This window comes from Jaculus jaculus, chromosome 7 (assembly GCF_020740685.1).
Source record: "Jaculus jaculus isolate mJacJac1 chromosome 7, mJacJac1.mat.Y.cur, whole genome shotgun sequence".
NCBI classification, from domain to species: Eukaryota; Metazoa; Chordata; class Mammalia; order Rodentia; family Dipodidae; genus Jaculus; species Jaculus jaculus.
In genome coordinates this window covers 332484-349571 of record NC_059108.1, presented here as the reverse complement: position 1 = coordinate 349571, position 17088 = coordinate 332484, and the positions used below count along the sequence as shown (strand labels likewise).

At 46.1% G+C, this 17088-nt stretch overlaps 1 protein-coding gene across 1 annotated transcript in view; it reads left to right on the top strand.

Annotated features, from left to right (window-relative positions):
* Positions 1-17088, top strand: part of Ryr1 (ryanodine receptor 1) — a 182468-nt gene that overhangs the window by 11273 nt on the left and 154107 nt on the right. Inside the window, exons 2-13 of the mRNA XM_045154253.1 lie at positions 415-534; positions 2059-2163; positions 3382-3456; positions 3539-3617; positions 3920-4032; positions 4339-4432; positions 6371-6464; positions 6976-7050; positions 7516-7672; positions 7814-7978; positions 10083-10204; positions 10801-10996. Coding sequence (XP_045010188.1) covers positions 415-534; positions 2059-2163; positions 3382-3456; positions 3539-3617; positions 3920-4032; positions 4339-4432; positions 6371-6464; positions 6976-7050; positions 7516-7672; positions 7814-7978; positions 10083-10204; positions 10801-10996 — 1395 coding nt within the window. The remainder of the gene's footprint in view (positions 1-414; positions 535-2058; positions 2164-3381; positions 3457-3538; positions 3618-3919; positions 4033-4338; positions 4433-6370; positions 6465-6975; positions 7051-7515; positions 7673-7813; positions 7979-10082; positions 10205-10800; positions 10997-17088) is intronic.

Sequence of the window (17088 nt, the reverse complement as noted above, 5' to 3'; positions counted from 1 at the left end):
AAGTGCTGGGATTAAAGGCATGTGCCACGACGCCTGGCTAGTTTTCCTACTTTAAAATGGGCTTAAGCAAGGCATGGCAGCTTGCCTCTTTAATTTTAGATGCTAAGACAGAAGGATTGCCTGAGTTTGAGGCCAATCTGGACAACGTGAGACCCTGTCCAAATGAATGAATGCATGAGTGCATGCATATGTGCATGCATGCATGCATGAATAAATTAATGATAAAATGGAGCTACATTGACTACCATTTTGTGGGAGCATTAGGAGTAGGCAGAGAGTTCTTGCAATCCTGGCTGGTGTGGGGGTGTATCATCAATCACTTTCTTTTCCACAAGGGGAAGTAGGGAGAGACCAGTCAGATCATGGTTTCTGGGCAAGTCCCTGTCAGTCAGCCCTGTTCTTTGCTTTCCCCAGGATGATGAGGTAGTCCTGCAATGCAGTGCCACTGTACTCAAGGAACAGATCAAACTCTGTCTGGCTGCAGAGGGTTTCGGCAATCGCCTCTGCTTCCTGGAACCCACCAGCAATGCGCAAGTATGTGCTCACAGATACAGGAGGGCCAAGTGGGGAATGCAAAGTCTCAGGCCTAAAGAAGAGGACTCGAGTTCTAAAGGGGCCTTGGACAAGAGAAATAGTGAAGAGGGGTGAAGGGGGAGGAGACTGAGAAAGATGGAGGCTGAGATGGGGCTAGGTCTAAGGTGGGGTTGGATCTGAGGTAGGTAGAAAGAGGCTGAAGTGAGTGTGTGAGCCTGAAGAGTGAAGAGATCTGAGGTGAGAAGTGAGGTCTTAGGCGGATTCGTATGGGCACAGAGAATGTGGCTAGATGTGTGTCTGGAGGGAGGGACTGAGAGATTGAAGGTGAGGCAGAGGATTTAGCGTCAGAGGAGGGAACTTGGGTATTTCTAGTTTATGTTTTATTTCTTAAATATTTATTTATTTATTAGAGAGAGAGTGAGAAGAAAGAGAGGAAAGAGAGAGTGGGCATACCAGGGCCTTCTGCCCATGCAAATGAGCTCCAGATACATGTGCCACTTTGTGCATCTGGCTTTCCATAGGTACTGGGGAATCAAACTCAGTCATCAAGCTTTGCAAGGAAGGGTCTTTAACCACTGAGGAATCTCTCCAGCTCAAACCTGGGTATTTTTGAAAGGTGGAGGGCAGCTAACAGGAGAAGACTGGGACTTGAGATGGGGAGGATATAAAGGTATCAGGCAGGAGTGTGCACTTAGACAGCAAGGGTCAGGGGGAAAGGTAATCTGAGAGTCAGTCTTATGGAGTTCTAATGGTAGAGGGAAGCTGGGGTCTGAGAATCTAAGAGCCTTGGATCCAAGACTACAGGGCATGTCAGCAGGGGTTGACAGAAGGATATGAAGGTTGAGAGGTCATAGACATTTGAGGTCTGAGGTAAAGTAAACTCAGGGTTTAAGAAAGGAGGAGACCTGAGGGGATACCCTATAACTGAGAGAAGGATGTGGCATTGACGAATGAGGATGTCTCAGGGCTGCATGAACTGAGGTCTGAGGAAGTAAGTGGGGCAGTCTTAAGTTTGATAGAGAGGGAGGCCAGGAAAGTGAGGTGATGGTTATGAGACCTTGTTTGTGTGCATATGTATGTATAGCCTCTCTTGTAGTATGACTGGAAAGGCTGGCACAAGACTCTCTGGGGGTAAAGGCTAGAGGTAGGGTTCCTCTGGGATTGTAAACATTTGGGATTATCTTCAGAGAAAGAATAGTTGGAGCTTCCTGCAGTAGAAGCAGAGTCAGTGTGTCTGAGGCATAGGCAGGGAGGTTCCTATGGGATCAAGGAGATGTTGGGTACTTGAGTGAGAAGGGTAGTTTGGAAGCTTCTGTAGAACTGGGTGAGTTGGAAATGGTTGAAGGAGGAGGTTGGAAGAGGCATTTCCTGTACAGATTCACTGTATCTGAGGCATGACAGAGAAAAGGGGTATCTTGTAGGATTGGGGTGTTATGTGGATGCTCAGAATAATGAACAGTATATGGCAGGGAATGGCTCTCAGGATTCTTCTAACCCCAATGACATTTGTTCACCCCAACCCAGAATGTACCCCCTGATCTGGCCATCTGCTGCTTCATCCTGGAGCAGTCCTTGTCGGTTCGAGCCTTGCAGGAGATGCTGGCCAACACTGTGGAGGCTGGTGTGGAGGTGAGGCTCCCCATCCAGAGAGCAGGGCACCAGGACAGAGATAGATGAGGAGCCATTGGGGTCATTTACCATGTGCTCTTCTTCCTCTACCCCATCCCCACAGGCCCTCAATTTGGATAAGTGGGTAGGTCTGGCCTTGGGTTTCACCTGTCCTTCCTATCCCTCTTGACCTCAGGACTTCTGTTCAGACCCACATCCTGCACACAGGGGCTGGGGATTCCACCCACCCCAGATGTCAGGGGCTGTGGAGTCCAGAACAGGCCAGGCAGGAAGGAAGGAAGGGATCGGGGCTTCTGAGCTCCTGTTCCCTTACCTGTTCCTTTCTTCCCTTTCCCATCCTCTTCCCCAACCTCAATCCAAGCTCCTCACTGCATGGGACTTCTTTCCTCACCCCATCACAAGTATGGTGCCTCTCCAGTTCAAGAGTGTATCTGTCATGTGATCATATCATCCTATCACATGGTCCCCTCAGAGCATGGGCATGGGAGAGTTGTGATGGAGGCATGATGCCATCAAAGAATTGGATGTATCTCCCTCCTTCAAAATCTCCTTGTGCATGGGAGGGAGTGTGGGGCAACACTGGGCAATCACCTTATCACCATGGGTGGGTGATAGTCACCATTTAACAATTGGTAGTTCTTTCATGGTATACACAGTCTGAAGCTTGGCTGTGTTTTACAGGTTAGAACAGAAGGGACTAAGGTATCTGGGACCTGATACTGGGACTTCCCTCAGTATCCCCAGGCACCTGGAAGATTGGTTCATTCTCCCTAGGTGACTCTAGGACCTGGCTTATGAGATAAAGGAGGCAGGGAGGAATGAGTGGGCTTTGGAGAATTTTTGTTTGTTTTTTGAGACAAGGTCCCAAGTAGTCCAGATTGGCCTTGAACTTGTGTATAACTGAGGCTAATCTTAAAATCTTGATTCTCCCCCTGCCTCTACTTCTCAAGAGCTGGGATTACAGGTATAAGCTACCATGTGCTGCTAGACTTTTGGGAATGAAAAACACCTCATCTCCAGGTTTCTCAGAGACATAGTCTCTGTTTCCATGCATGGAAAAACTGATGTAAACAATCTTTTGAGGGTTTGAGCTGAGGCTCTGTGTCTGAACACAGCAATTATGGGCTGCATATGCCTATTTGTGAATAGGCCAGATATTTTGGGGGGCTTGTGAAATTAGGTGCCTGTGCTTATTCTGTGCCATTCTTTCTTCTCCAGTCATCCCAGGGTGGGGGACACAGGACACTCCTATACGGCCATGCCATCCTGCTACGGCATGCACACAGCCGCATGGTTAGTGCATCAGTGATAGGTGTGGGCTGGGGAGAGAGGGCAGGCTTTCTAGAGGAATGCTGAGCCCCCTCTCCAACTCTAGTACTTGAGTTGCCTGACTACCTCCCGCTCCATGACTGACAAGTTGGCTTTCGACGTGGGACTGCAGGAGGATGCAACAGGTGCAGGGGCTGTAGGAATGGGTGTGATGAAAGCTATGAATTAGGCCATGGAAGGTTTGTTGAACTCCTGAGGTGGGCATGAGTTTGCTTTGGGAATAGGAATGGGGGCCTATGGGCAGAGGGTCTGAATATGTAGATGGACACATTCTATACAGGGAGATCTGGGGTAAAGTCTTGGCAGAGAGTTGGTGGCAGCAACAAGAGATTTATGACCCCTAAAGTTTGGAAGGCTCAGTGGCTGTGAATGCCTTGGGGAAGAACACTTTGGGACATCATCATCCTGACAGCTACTCTACCCTTAGGAGAGGCTTGTTGGTGGACAATGCACCCAGCCTCTAAGCAGAGGTCTGAAGGAGAGAAGGTTCGTGTTGGGGATGACCTCATCCTTGTCAGTGTCTCCTCTGAGCGCTACCTGGTGAGCAATCCTATCCCCATGGCAGCTCCTACCACTGCCATGAGAGTACACAGGATGAGCCTATCTCTTCATCATTAGTTTGATCAGGTAGTACCTGTCCCGTCAATGTTCTGACTTCCAACTTTCACTTTCTTTAATCCAATGTCTTGATTTCTGACTCCCCAATTTCCTGACTTAATCTCAGTTTCTTGATATGTGATCTCCAATTTTCTGTTTCAAATCTGTATGTTTCTTGGCATTCATCCCCCATTTCTGGCCATTGGCTTTGACCATTATTTCTGACCACCACATCCTGGTTGCTTCCAGCACTTGTCAACTGCCAGTGGGGAACTTCAGGTTGATGCCTCCTTCATGCAGACATTGTGGAACATGAATCCTATCTGCTCCTGCTGTGAAGAGGGTGAGGACCCCAGGCCTCTGGCTCCTAAACTGAGACCCGCAAAACACACCTTTGTATGCCCCTCAGATATTCTCAAACTGATCCTTGGAACCTCAGACCTCAAACTTGTATTTTTAAATTATGGCCCTCATACTTAGCTTTCAGCTAAGACTGGCTAGCTAGCAAGCTCCAGGAATTCTTTTGTTTCTGCCTCCACAGTACTGGGATTACAGGCATGCACCACAGTGTTTGGCTGGGGATCCTCCTGCTTGTATGGCAAACACTTTAATGATGAAGTCATTTCCCAGGCCTCAGACTCCCAAACTTTAACTTCAGCTCTCAAAAACCCAAACTCACCTGGGGTGGCATGCACCTATATTCTGAAGGGAGAGGTGGGACTACTGAAGCCAGAATGGGCTACATAATTATAATTATCTTAAAAACAAACAAACAGCATTTGAGAGGCTGAGGTAGGAGGATTGCTGTGCGTTTGAGGCCAGCCTGAGACTACATAGTGAATTCCAGGCCAGCCTGGGCTAGAGAGAGACATTACCTGAAAAAACAACAACAACACATAAAGGGTCTGGAGAGATGGCTTAGTGGTTAAGGGACTTGCCTGAGAAGCCTAAGGACCCAGGTTCAATTCTCCAGGTCCCATGTAAACCAGATACACAAGGTGGCACATATGTCTGGAGTTTGTTTGCAGTGGCTAGAGGCCCTGGTGTGCCTATTCTTTCTCCCTCTGTCTTAAATAAATAAAAATAAAAATAAACCACATAAAGCCAGATGCACAAGGTGGCGCATGTGTCTGGAGTTTGCACTGGCTGGAGGCTCTGGTGTGCCCATTTTCTCTCTCTCTTTGTCTTTAAAAAAAAACAAACACAAACATAAAGCCAGATACACAAGGTGTTACATGCATCTGGAGTTTGTTTGCATTGGCTGGAGGCCTTGGTGTGCTCATTCTCTTTCTCTCTCTGTCTCTTTCTCTCAAATAAATCAAACTAAATTTTTAAAACAACACCGAAAAGCAAATAAGTAAACAAAAACCAAAGCCATACTTGCACATGCCTGTAATTTCAGCACGTGAGAGGCTAAGGTAGGAGGATCACTGTCTATATAGCTCCAGGCCAGCAAAACTACATAGTAAGATTCTGTCTCAAATACAAACAAACCTCACAACAACAAGAAACACACAGAAAAACAAACAGGAAAAAAAAAAAATAAAAACACCCATTAACTCTCCCAAAATTAAACTTCCAAATTTAAATCTCCATAGTAAGACTATAGAGAATAATAGCTAAAAATTTGACCCCAATTGATACCAAACTCAGACTCATTAATTTTCCACTACAAAGCTTAGGTCTTTCCAAATTTATACCCAAAATCTCAGACTACCAAACCTAAATAATTCAAGCTTTGAAGCTCAGACCCTCAAAACAGGGAACACTAGACCTGACCCTCTGACCATAGCCTGACCCCCAACCTCAAAAGTCCAAATGCAGAACCCTAAACCGCAAGCCTTACACCCCACTCAACCTTATCCTTGCACATCCAGATCTCAAAACATAGGTCTTAGGCTGGAAGTGGTGGTGCACACCTTTAATCCCAGCACTCCGGAGGCAGAGGTAAGAGGATTGCTGTCTGTTGGAGGCCAACTTAAGACTACATAGTGAATTACAGGTCAGCTTGGGCTAGAGCGAGACCCTACCTCGAAAAACCAATAGTAAAAACAAAACAAAACAAAAATATAGGTCTCCCACCTCAGACCCCCAAAATCTCATGTCCTCACTTTAAGGCCTTAAATTTGGCCTAAATCTTAGGCTCTTAATACCTGAAGCTCATATTGTCAACTATAGACCTCCTGAATCCACTTCTCAACCTTCTACAAGGTAACCCCAGGCCCCATACTGGCGTTTCTGGGACTCCTGTCTTAGAGCAACCTTTTCCCTTCTTTCCTAGGCTATGTGACAGGAGGCCATGTTCTCCGCCTCTTTCATGGGCACATGGATGAGTGTCTGACCATTTCCCCTTCAGACAGTGATGACCAGCGCAGGTCTGGACTGGGGACAAAGGAGTCAGGGGTATAGAGACAGGGCAGGGGAAAAAATGTTGGCTGGGGAACTGGGACCCTGTGTTAGTTAGATTTCTGTTACTGTGGTAAATACTTGAGATCAACTTAATAAGGGAAAAGGCTTATTTTGGCTCATGGTTTCAATTCATGGTTGGTTGGCCCTATTGTTTGGGCCTGTGGTAGTACAGTACATCATAGCAGGAGCATGCAGGATATTCCATTTTGTTTCATGGCATTTGAAGATGCAGTAAAATAGAGGACCAGAATTCCAATATTTTCAAGGGCAGACCCCCCAATAACCTAACTTTCTTTCATTAGGCTCCATATCCTAAAGGTTCCACTACTTCCCAATAGTGCTGCAGGGTAGGGATCAAGCCTTCAACATGTGGGCTTTTGGGGTACATTCCATGCCCTACCAACAGAGTTAGGGGAGCAGATTATGGGGGCTGACTGGAGCTTGCCTTCTTGACCTTGCATTGCCTCATGTCCCTAGACTTGTCTACTATGAGGGAGGATCTGTATGCACCCATGCCCGTTCTCTCTGGAGGCTGGAGCCACTGAGAATAAGGTGTGTTGTGGGGGCAAAGGTAGGAGGGTTGGGGTCTCCTTAGAGTATGTGTGGAGGGTTCTCAAGGAATATCTGCAGAAGACACTGGAGGGTTTTTTTTGGGGGGGGGCTGAAGATCTTGAGTGAGAAATGAAGATCCTTAGGGGTCCTGGAAGAAAAGCTCTTGGGGAAAGTTGGAGGGTTCTTGTTTCTTAAATGTGAGAGGACCTTACCTCTTGAGTGAAAATATGAGTAGTGTAGGGATCTAGATAAACTGGAGCCCTGGAGACATTTAGAGATCCCTGAGGAATGTTCAAGGTCCTGAGAAAGTACTCAGAATCTTTCTAAGAAAGACTCAGGTGTCCTAGAAAAGATTTTAAGAACTCTAAAAGACAGTTGGGGGCTTGAGAAAGTTCAGGCAATACTGTGATATAGTGGATTACTGGGGTGCATGTCCCCTTTCTTCCTCACTCTCACCCTCCATAGCTGGAGTGGGAGCCACTTGCGTTGGGGTCAACCACTGCGAATCCGGCATGTGACCACTGGGCGGTACCTGGCACTCACCGAGGACCAAGGTTTGGTGGTAGTTGATGCTAGCAAGGCCCACACCAAGGGGACTTCCTTCTGCTTCCGTATCTCCAAGGTCAGTGAGAGGCAGACACTTCCTCAGCTGCAGCCCTGAGTTCCATCCCATCCCATCCCATCCCAATCTGCAGTCTCTCACTGGAAGTCCCTCCGTGACATGCACAGAGGGGATGCTGACCACTGTCCTCTGCCCCTGTAGGAGAAGCTGGATGTGGCACCCAAGAGGGATGTGGAAGGCATGGGACCACCTGAGATCAAGTATGGGGAGTCATTGTGCTTTGTGCAGCATGTGGCCTCAGGTCTGTGGCTCACTTATGCCGCCCCGGACCCCAAGGCCCTGAGGCTTGGCGTGCTCAAGAAGAAGGTAGGCTCCTGGAAGTGGGGTGGTGTGGACATGGGCAGAGGGGGCTGGGGTGCTTGCTCATGAGCTTCAGGGGGAGTTTGAGAATGGTACTGAGAGATACAGGAAAAATAAAAAGGGTATGTATGTGTGTATGGAGAGAAGGGGACATACAACACTCACACAGATATGAAGGCATGGAAACAGAAAAATAGAAAAAGACAATAAGAGGCTAAAAATAACATTCATAAATTATCATGACACAGTGCTACACACATGTAATCTTAGTACTCAAAAGGCCTTAAGGAAGGAGGGTTTGAGGCTACAAAAACAAGGGCTGGTAAGATGGGTCAGTTGTTAAAGTGCTTTCTATGTGCTTATAATTTCAGCCCTGGGGAGGCAGTGACAAAGTGGGCAAAGTGGCTAGCTAGACTAACTGAATCAGTGAGCTCCAGGTTCAGTGAGAGTAAAAATAGGTGGAACCAGGCATAGTGGTGCATGCCTTTAATGCCAGCACAAGGGAGGCAGAAGTAGGAGGATCAGTATGAGTTTAAGGCCATCCTGAGACTACATAGTGAAGTCTAAATCAGCCTGGGTCAGAGCAAGACCCTACCTCAAATAACAACAACTAAAATATGTGTGTGTGTGTTTGTGTGTGTGTGAGCAACGGAGGAAGACACCAATGTTGATACAAATGTATATGTTCCCAAACACATACAAAAACATACATGCATGCACTCTACACACATACCAAAATTATTAAATAAAACTAAACTAAATAAATATTAGAAATAAAGGATGGTGATGCATGGCTGTAATCCTAGCACTTGGGAAATGGAAGCAGGAAGATCAGGAGTGAGTTTAAAGCTGTCCTTGGTTACACAGCAAGTTCGAGTCTAGCTTGGGCCATGTGAGACCCTATCTCAGTAAACCAAAAACAAAACAAAATACACTCAACAATATAAAACCCAATAAACCCAAACACTGAAACTATAAACAGATGATTGACAACTAACCACTTCAGCAAACAAGAATAACAGCCAACCAATTATCACATGTCCAAGTTGTTTTGGTTATGCATAACAGTCCTGTCCCTGCTCCTGTAGTGCCCAGGAACAATGGTTAAACTATCTTTAATGAAGTGCATGGATATATAATTGATGCGTAGGACTGCTACTTTTGTCAGAGGGAATATTATGTGCAAAGACTGTGGGAGTTGGAATGAGTCTGACCTATTGCCCAGAACAGAAAGAAGACCCAGTGTGGCTTGAGCAGAGGGAATGAAGGGTGAGTGGTGGGAGGTGAAGCTAGAGAGGGAATAAGAACAAATGGTGTGGAGAAGGTTCCTGTTTTTATCCTGAGTGAGATGGAGCCCCTAGACAGTTTTGGGCAGGGCACAGAGGTGACCTTAGAGTTCCAGTTAGCATTTGGGAACAGGTTGTAGGGGCAGGAATAGGGTGCAGAGCTGGAGCAGGGAGTTCAGGGAAGAGATTGCTGAAGGTGAAGATGACAGGGCACAGGACTACTGTGGAGACTGTAGTTTCTGGTATTGTGAGGGCAGACTGAAGAGGATTTGCTCACATAGTGTAAAGTGGATGAGAGAGCTAGAGATTGAGCATAATGCATAACTTCTGCCTTGAGCAAGTGCACGATGTAAGTGCTGTTCTCCAACAGGGGGACAGCCTAGTGTCAGCTGAAGATGGTGATTGTGTGTGTACAGTTTCAGTGTGTGGTTGCATGTGTATATGCAGATGTGCATGCACATGTGTGTGTCCATGTGGAGGCCAGAAGTCGATATTGGGCATCTTCCTTAGTGCAAGTTTGAGGCCAGCTTGGTTTCATATTTTCAGCCCAGCCAGAAACACATAGCAGGATTCTGTTTCAACAAAAACAAAGAAAAGGCTTGGTGTGGTTGCTCATGTGCCCAGGAGGCTGAGGCAGAAGAATCACTGTGAAATCAAGGCCAGCCTGAGCCACAGAATGAGTTCCAGGTCAACTTGGACTAGAGCAAGAGGCAGCCTCAAATGAACAACAACAACAAAAACCAAAAAGTTAGGGGGAGATCAGCTGAGATTCTGAGAAGTGTGAGTGGTGGGCCCCTCCTGATTTTTCTGTATCCCACCCCTAGGCTATGCTGCACCAAGAAGGCCACATGGATGATGCGCTGTCACTAACCCGCTGCCAGCAGGAGGAGTCTCAGGCTGCCCGCATGATTTACAGCACTGCTGGCCTGTACAACCAGTTCATCAAGTAGGCGGTTCCCACCCTGTCCCGGGGGGCCCCCAGGCTCCAGACATTCAAGTACCTGACCAATCTTAGTCTCTTTTTAAAGACCCCTGACATCCACAGTCTAGGCCTAACATATAACCCCTAATCTTTAAACTCCTGCCCTCTATCCATTGGGCATAGATAACCATGACTTTTGATAACACCTTTTTTTTTTCCTCTAGCCCAGGCTGACCTGGACTTCACTATGTAGCCTCAGGGTGGCCTCGAATTTATGGCAATCCCCCTACCTTTGCCTCCTAAATGCTGGGGTTAAAGGCGTGCGCCACCACGCTCAGCCTGATAGCACATTTCTATCATTTAACTTTCACACCACTTTACACCCAGACCATTGACTCTGTACCTCCCCAGCCCTGACTGCCCATGATCTCTTGTGACTATTCAGGCGTTGTCCCAGTCCTAGTTCTGCCCGGGGTTGCTGTGTGGTCTTAGACTAAGGCCTTTCCCTCTTTGTTTTCCCATCTTTTGTAAAGCGGGAGTCCGTGGGAATCCTGTGGGGTGGGGAGGGAGTATGGCCAGTTGTTGCTCCTGGTCCCTGCTGACAGCTGAGGTTCCCGCAGGGGCCTTGATAGTTTCAGCGGGAAACCGCGGGGCTCGGGGCAGCCGTCGGGCTCTGCGCTGCCCATCGAGGGCGTCATCCTGAGCCTGCAGGACCTGATTGGTTACTTCGAGCCTCCCTCCGAGGAGCTGCAGCACGAGGAGAAGCAGACCAAGCTGCGCAGCCTGCGCAACCGCCAGAGTCTCTTTCAGGAGGAGGTTAGGCGGTGAGGGGCGCCTGGGCCTGGAAGGGCGGGGTGTGCGGGTCGCTCAGGAGGAAAGGCCTGGGGGAAGAGCCTTCGCGAACGTGAGGGGCGGCTTCCATTGGTGGGCGGGGCCTTGAGGGAAGGCGGGGTCAAGGGAGCTGGGGTACTGAACTTGTGTGAAGCTCAGGGTCAAGGCAGAGATGGGTGTTAGGCCTGGGGAGAAGTAAGACGCTCAGTAGGATTGGGTTGCGGGTTCTTGGGGTGGTGGCTGTGGGCGGATGATACAGGGACATCATAGAAGACAATATATGGAGGGACCTCAGCTGGGGCTAGGGGCTGAAAGTCTGTTAGGAGAATGAAAGTTAAGCGGCATGCTGTAGCCTTGCCTTGAATCTCAGCACTCAGCACTAAGGAGGCTGAGGTAGTAGCATCATGGTGTGTTCGAGGTCAGCCTGAAACTAAAGAGTGAGATCCAGGTTAGCCTGGACTAGGTGAGATCTTAACCTCTAAAAAACAAAGTAAAAAAGTATGGGAGGCTTCTCTGTTCAGCCAGAGGTCTGAGTAGGAGGAGCTGAGAGGGAGGGTACCAGGGGTCTAGATAAAGGTAAAGGGAGCTGATGTTTTCCTTGGTGGTGGTGGAACATGTCCATTCAAGGGCGTTCACCCTGGCCCTTTCACTCCAGAGCTTCTGAGTCTGGTAGGGAAGATGGCCTGTAAATTATCATAATAACAGTAACAAAATTATCTACAAGTTCTCAAAAAAAAGTTGAAGAGTATTCCTGAGGAATGACACTGCAATTGTCTTCTGGCCACACACATACCCATGCACTGCACACAAATGAGCATGCACACTCACATGGATTAAAATATTAAATTATATTTTAAACTGGGCTGGGTATGGTGGCACACACCTTTAATCCCAGAGTTCGGGAGGCTGAGGTAGGAGGATCGCTGTGAATTTGAGGCCACCCTGAGACTACACAGTGAATTCCAGGTCAGCCTGGGTTAGAGCAAACCCTACCTCAATCCCCCCAGCAAAAAAAATATTAAATTGGGTGTTGTGGTGCATACCTGTAATGCCAGTACTGGGAGAGGTGGCAGCAGAAAGATCATGAGTTCAAGGCTGGCCTGGGTTACATAGTGAAACCTTGGTTCAGAGAAACAAGACAAAAAAGTTAATGACTGAATGAGTCAATTTATGACATACTAGATGGTGATAAGTGCTAAGGAGGAAAATAAATCAAGGAAGGAATAAAAAGTTGCTGAAGGTTTGTAGTTTAAACTAGAGTACTCAGGTAGGGTGATCTGGAGGAGGTGGAGCCAAGTGTGTACCTTTGGAAAATTGGAAGAGGAGAAAGCAAGTGCAAAAGCCCTAGGGTGGGGATTGTGCTTGGCATGTTTCAAAAAGATCAAGGAGAAGCTGAGCGTGGTGGGAGGCAGAGGTAGGAGGATTGCCGTGAGTTCGAGGCCACTCTGAGACTCCATGGTGAATTCCAGGTCAGCCTGGGCTAGAGTGAGACCCTACCTCAAATGCCCCCTACAAAAAACAAAACAAAACAAACAAACAAACAAACAAAAAAAAAAAACCGTAAAGATCAAGGAGGTAATTGGAGCAGAGTGGCCTGGGGAAAACTGGGAGGAGATGAAGGCAGAGAGGTGACAGAAGCTATTATAGTAAGATCTTGGACTTTGTGGATCATTGGAGGGTTAGGTCTTTTAAAGATACCATTAATCAATGGCAAAACCAGTCTTTATAACTCCAACTGGACTGTGTTCTCTCTTTTTTTTTTTATAATTTAAATAAATATTTTTATTTATGTGTGCGAGTGTGTGTGTATTGGCATGCTTGGTCTCTTGCCGCTGCAAATCAATGCTAGTCCAGCTTTACATAGATGGCTGGGGAATTGAACCTATGCCAGCAAACTTTGCAAGCAAGTGCCTTTAACTGCTAAGCCATCTCCCCAGCTTCCTGGGTTGTACTCTCTACTATCACTCACTGTCTCTTTTACTAGTGATATGGATCTCTGGATATAAGTAGAATAGCTGCCCCTTGTCTTCAGCGGAAACATTCAGAATACCCATTGGATGCCTGAAATCTCAAATGATACCAGACTATGCAAACCATGCTATACCTTGTGAATATATACCTACAATAAAGTTTATTTTGGGGGCATGGTGGTGCACATCTAATCCCAGCACTGGAGAAGCTAAGGTAGGAGGATGGCAAGTTCAAGGTCAGCCTATGCTACATAGGGAGACCCTGTCTTAAAACAGAGCTTGGGAATGTCACTGTCTCTCTCAAAATATGGAATTTCCCACTTAGTATTTTGGCCCGTGTTTGATTGGGGGTAAGTGAAACTGTAGGGTGAATCCGCAGAAGGGAAGGGACTACTGAATAGCAATTGCCATAGCAGAGTTATTCATAAACTAAAACTTGAAACAGTCCAAATATTCACCATCACTAGAATAAGTCCATAAGCATGGTTTATTTCAGCAATGAAAATGAAAATAAAGACAAATTACAGCTATTTGCAAATAATGTAGTCTGGTACAGTGGCTCACACCTGTAAATCCAGCACTCAAGAAGCTAAGGCATCAGGATTGCTGTGACTTTGGGGTCAGCCTGAGTTATATTATGCACTCCAAGCCAGCCTAGTCTACATAGCAAGACCCTGTCTCAGTAGGCACGTGTGGCACTGTGCACCTGTAATCCCAGCCATCGGGAGACAGAAACAAGAGGATCCCTGGGGCTTACTGGCTGGCTAGTCTAGGCAAAATGGTGAGCTTCAGGTTCAGTGAGAAACTCAAAAAATAAGATGGAGGGGGCTGGAGAGATGGCTGAGTGGTTAAAGGCACTTGCTAGGCTGGAGAGATGGTTTAGCATTTAAGGCGCTTGCCTGTGAAGGCTAAGGACCCAGGTTTGATTCTCCAGTACCCATATAAGCCACAAACACTTGGTGGCGCATGTGTCTGGAGTTTGCAGTGACTGGAGGACCTGGTGTGCCTATTCTCTCCTTCTCTCTCACATAAATAAAACTTTATTTAAAGGCCCCTGTTCGCAAAGCGTGATGGCCCAGTGTCAATTCCCCAGTACCCATATAAAAATCAGATGCACAAAGTGCTTCAGACACCTGGAGATAGTGAGTGGCAGAAGGCCCTTGTGTGCCCATATTCTCTCTCTCTCTCTCTCTGTCTCTCAAATAAGTAAAAATATTGATAAAAAATAAGATGAAGGGGGCTGGAAAGATGGCTTAGTGGTTAAGGCGTTTGCCTGCAAAGCCAAAGGATCCTGGTTCAATTCTCCAGGACCCACATTAGCCAGATGCACAAGGGGGTGCATGCATCTGGAGTTCACTTGCAGTGGCTGGAGGCCCTGGTGTGCCCATTTTCTTCCCCCCTCTTTCTCTCTCTCAAATAAATTTAAAAAAATAAAAATAAATAAGATGGAGAGAGTTGTGGTGGCACACACCTGTAGGAAATTGCTGAAGAAGAAGAGGCAGGAGGATTAGGAGATCAAGGACAGCCTGGGCTCACATTTTGAAGAAAAAAATAAATAAAATGGAGAACTATTGAGAAAGATACCTGATTGTCAACTTCTGGCGCGCGCGCGCGCACACACACACACACACACACACACACACATCTGCAGGCAAAAATGACTCTCAAAAACTAAACAGGGGTTATGGGGAGGTAATATGATGGAGAATGGAATTTCAAAGGAGAAAGTGTGTGCAGTGGGAGGGAGGGAATTAACACTGGATTTTTTTTTATAATCATGGAAAATGCTAATAAAAATTAAAAAAAATAAATAAACAGGTTGAGCAAAAAAACAAAACAAACACCAAAAAACCAAAAATAAAATAAAATAAATAAAATAAAAAGACTTTCAGGTATAGTGCTAAGGTGCCATCAGGCTGAGTTGGAATTCACTATGTAGTCTAAGGGTGGCCTTGAACTCATGGTGATCCTCCTACCTTGCCCTTCTAAGTGTTGGGATTAAAGGTGTGTGACTTCATGCCTGGCCCCCTTTTTATTTTTAATTAATTTATTTTTTTTCTTTTGTTTTTTTGAGGTAGCATCTCACTCTAGTTCAGGCTGACCTGGAATTCACTATGTAGTCTTAGGGTGTCCTCAAACTCACAGTAATACTTTTACTTCTGCCTCCTGAGTGCTGGGATTAAAGGCATGTGAGTTTGAGGACACCCTAAAACTACATAGTGAACCTTAACTCACAGTGATCCTCCTACCTCAGCCTCCCAAGTTCTGGGACTAACGGTATGTGCCACCACACCTGGCTATCCATTTGGCATGTTATTTTTTTTTTAAATTTTATACTTTTATTTATTTGTTTGCAAGGAGAGAAAGAGAGAGGGAGGGTGAGAAAATGAGAATGGGTGCATCTCTTGTCACTGCAGACAAACTCCAGATGTGTGCCCTATTTTGTGCATCTGGCTTCACATGGGTACTAGGGAATCAAACCCAGGCTGTCAGGCTTACTAAGCAGGTAATTACTTACCTACTAAGCAATCCCTCCAGCCCCCATCTGGAATTCTTAAATACGAGGAAGCTGGAACAGGGGATTTGGGGAGATGGCTTAGTGGATAAAGTGCTTGCTGTACAAGTGTGAAGACTAGATTTGGACCCCTAGTGCCCACATAAATGCCAGGTGGGTGTGGCTGTCCATCTGTAATCTCAGAGCTCAGGATTCAGACTTAGGGGATTCCCCAGGGCAAGCTGATTAGATAGACTAGCTCAACTGCCATGCTATGAGTTTAATGAGGGATTCTATCTATCTCCATAAATAAAGAGAAAGTGATCAAGGAAGACACTCAAGTGTTAAAACCTCTGGTCTCTACATGCATGTGTACTCTCACACACAGATATGCATAAACACAGTCATGTATGACCACACACATGTGAAAAATTTAAAAAGAAGTCTGAGGAACAAAAAAAGGCTGGGTCATTTCTCACTAAGAAAGTACATGTTAGATAAATTTCTTTCAAGTATGAATATAGTACTATTGGTCGACATTGAATCGACAGTATATAGTGAATAAGTTTCTTTATACAGAGCACAAACTTATATAAAGACTGACTGATGAAGGTTGTAGCTAGAAGCTAGGCAGAACTGTTCATGTTTATAGTCCTAACTACTTAAGAGGCTGAAGCAGGATGGTCACTTGAGCCCAGGTGTTTGAGGCCAGCCTGGGTAACATAGAGAGACTTCATCTCTTTTTAGTTATATGTATTTATTATTTTTAAATTTTACTTATTTGTACGTGTGTGTGTGTGTGTTTATACATGCTAGGTCTCTTGCTACTGCAAATGAATGCCAGACACTTGTGCCACCTTTTGTGTTTGGCTTGTTTGGCTTTATGTGGGTGGTTGGAGAATGAATATGAGCCAGCAGACTTTTGCAAGGATTCCGTTTGACCACTGAGCAATCTTCTCAGCCCCCATTATTATTTATTTTATTTTTTATGAGAGAGAGAAAGAGAGTGAGAGCAAGAGAGAGAGAGAGAGAAAAGAAAGAAAGAATTGGCACACCAAGGCCTCCTGCCACTGCAATCGAATGCCAGAGGCATATGCCATCCTGTTTACATGTGTGACCTTGTATGCTTGCATAACCTTGTGTTTATGTGAGATCTGGAGAGTTGAACATGGGTCCTTAGGCTTTGCAGGAAAGTGCCTTAACTACTAAGCCATCTTTCCAGCCCATGCCCTCATTATTTATCTTTTATGAGATAGAGTCTCATGTATTCCAATTTTCTATGTAGCCAAGAATGACCTGGAACTTCTGATCTTCCTACCTCCACCATCCAATTGCTGAGATTACAAGCATGTACTATCATACCTACTTTATGGTTCAGGGTATCAAACTTAGAGCTTTGTTCATTCTAAGCAACCACTCTACCGACTGAACAGCCCCAAATCCATCTCTTAAAAAAAAGTGTAAGCTAGGCATGGCAGCACATGCCTCTATCACAGAACTTGAGAGGCAGAGGCAGGAAGATTGCCATGAATTCTAGGCCAGCCTAAGCAACAGAATAAGACTCTTTCAAAACATGCAAATAACCAAGCAAATAAAATTGTGTTCAGAAAGTC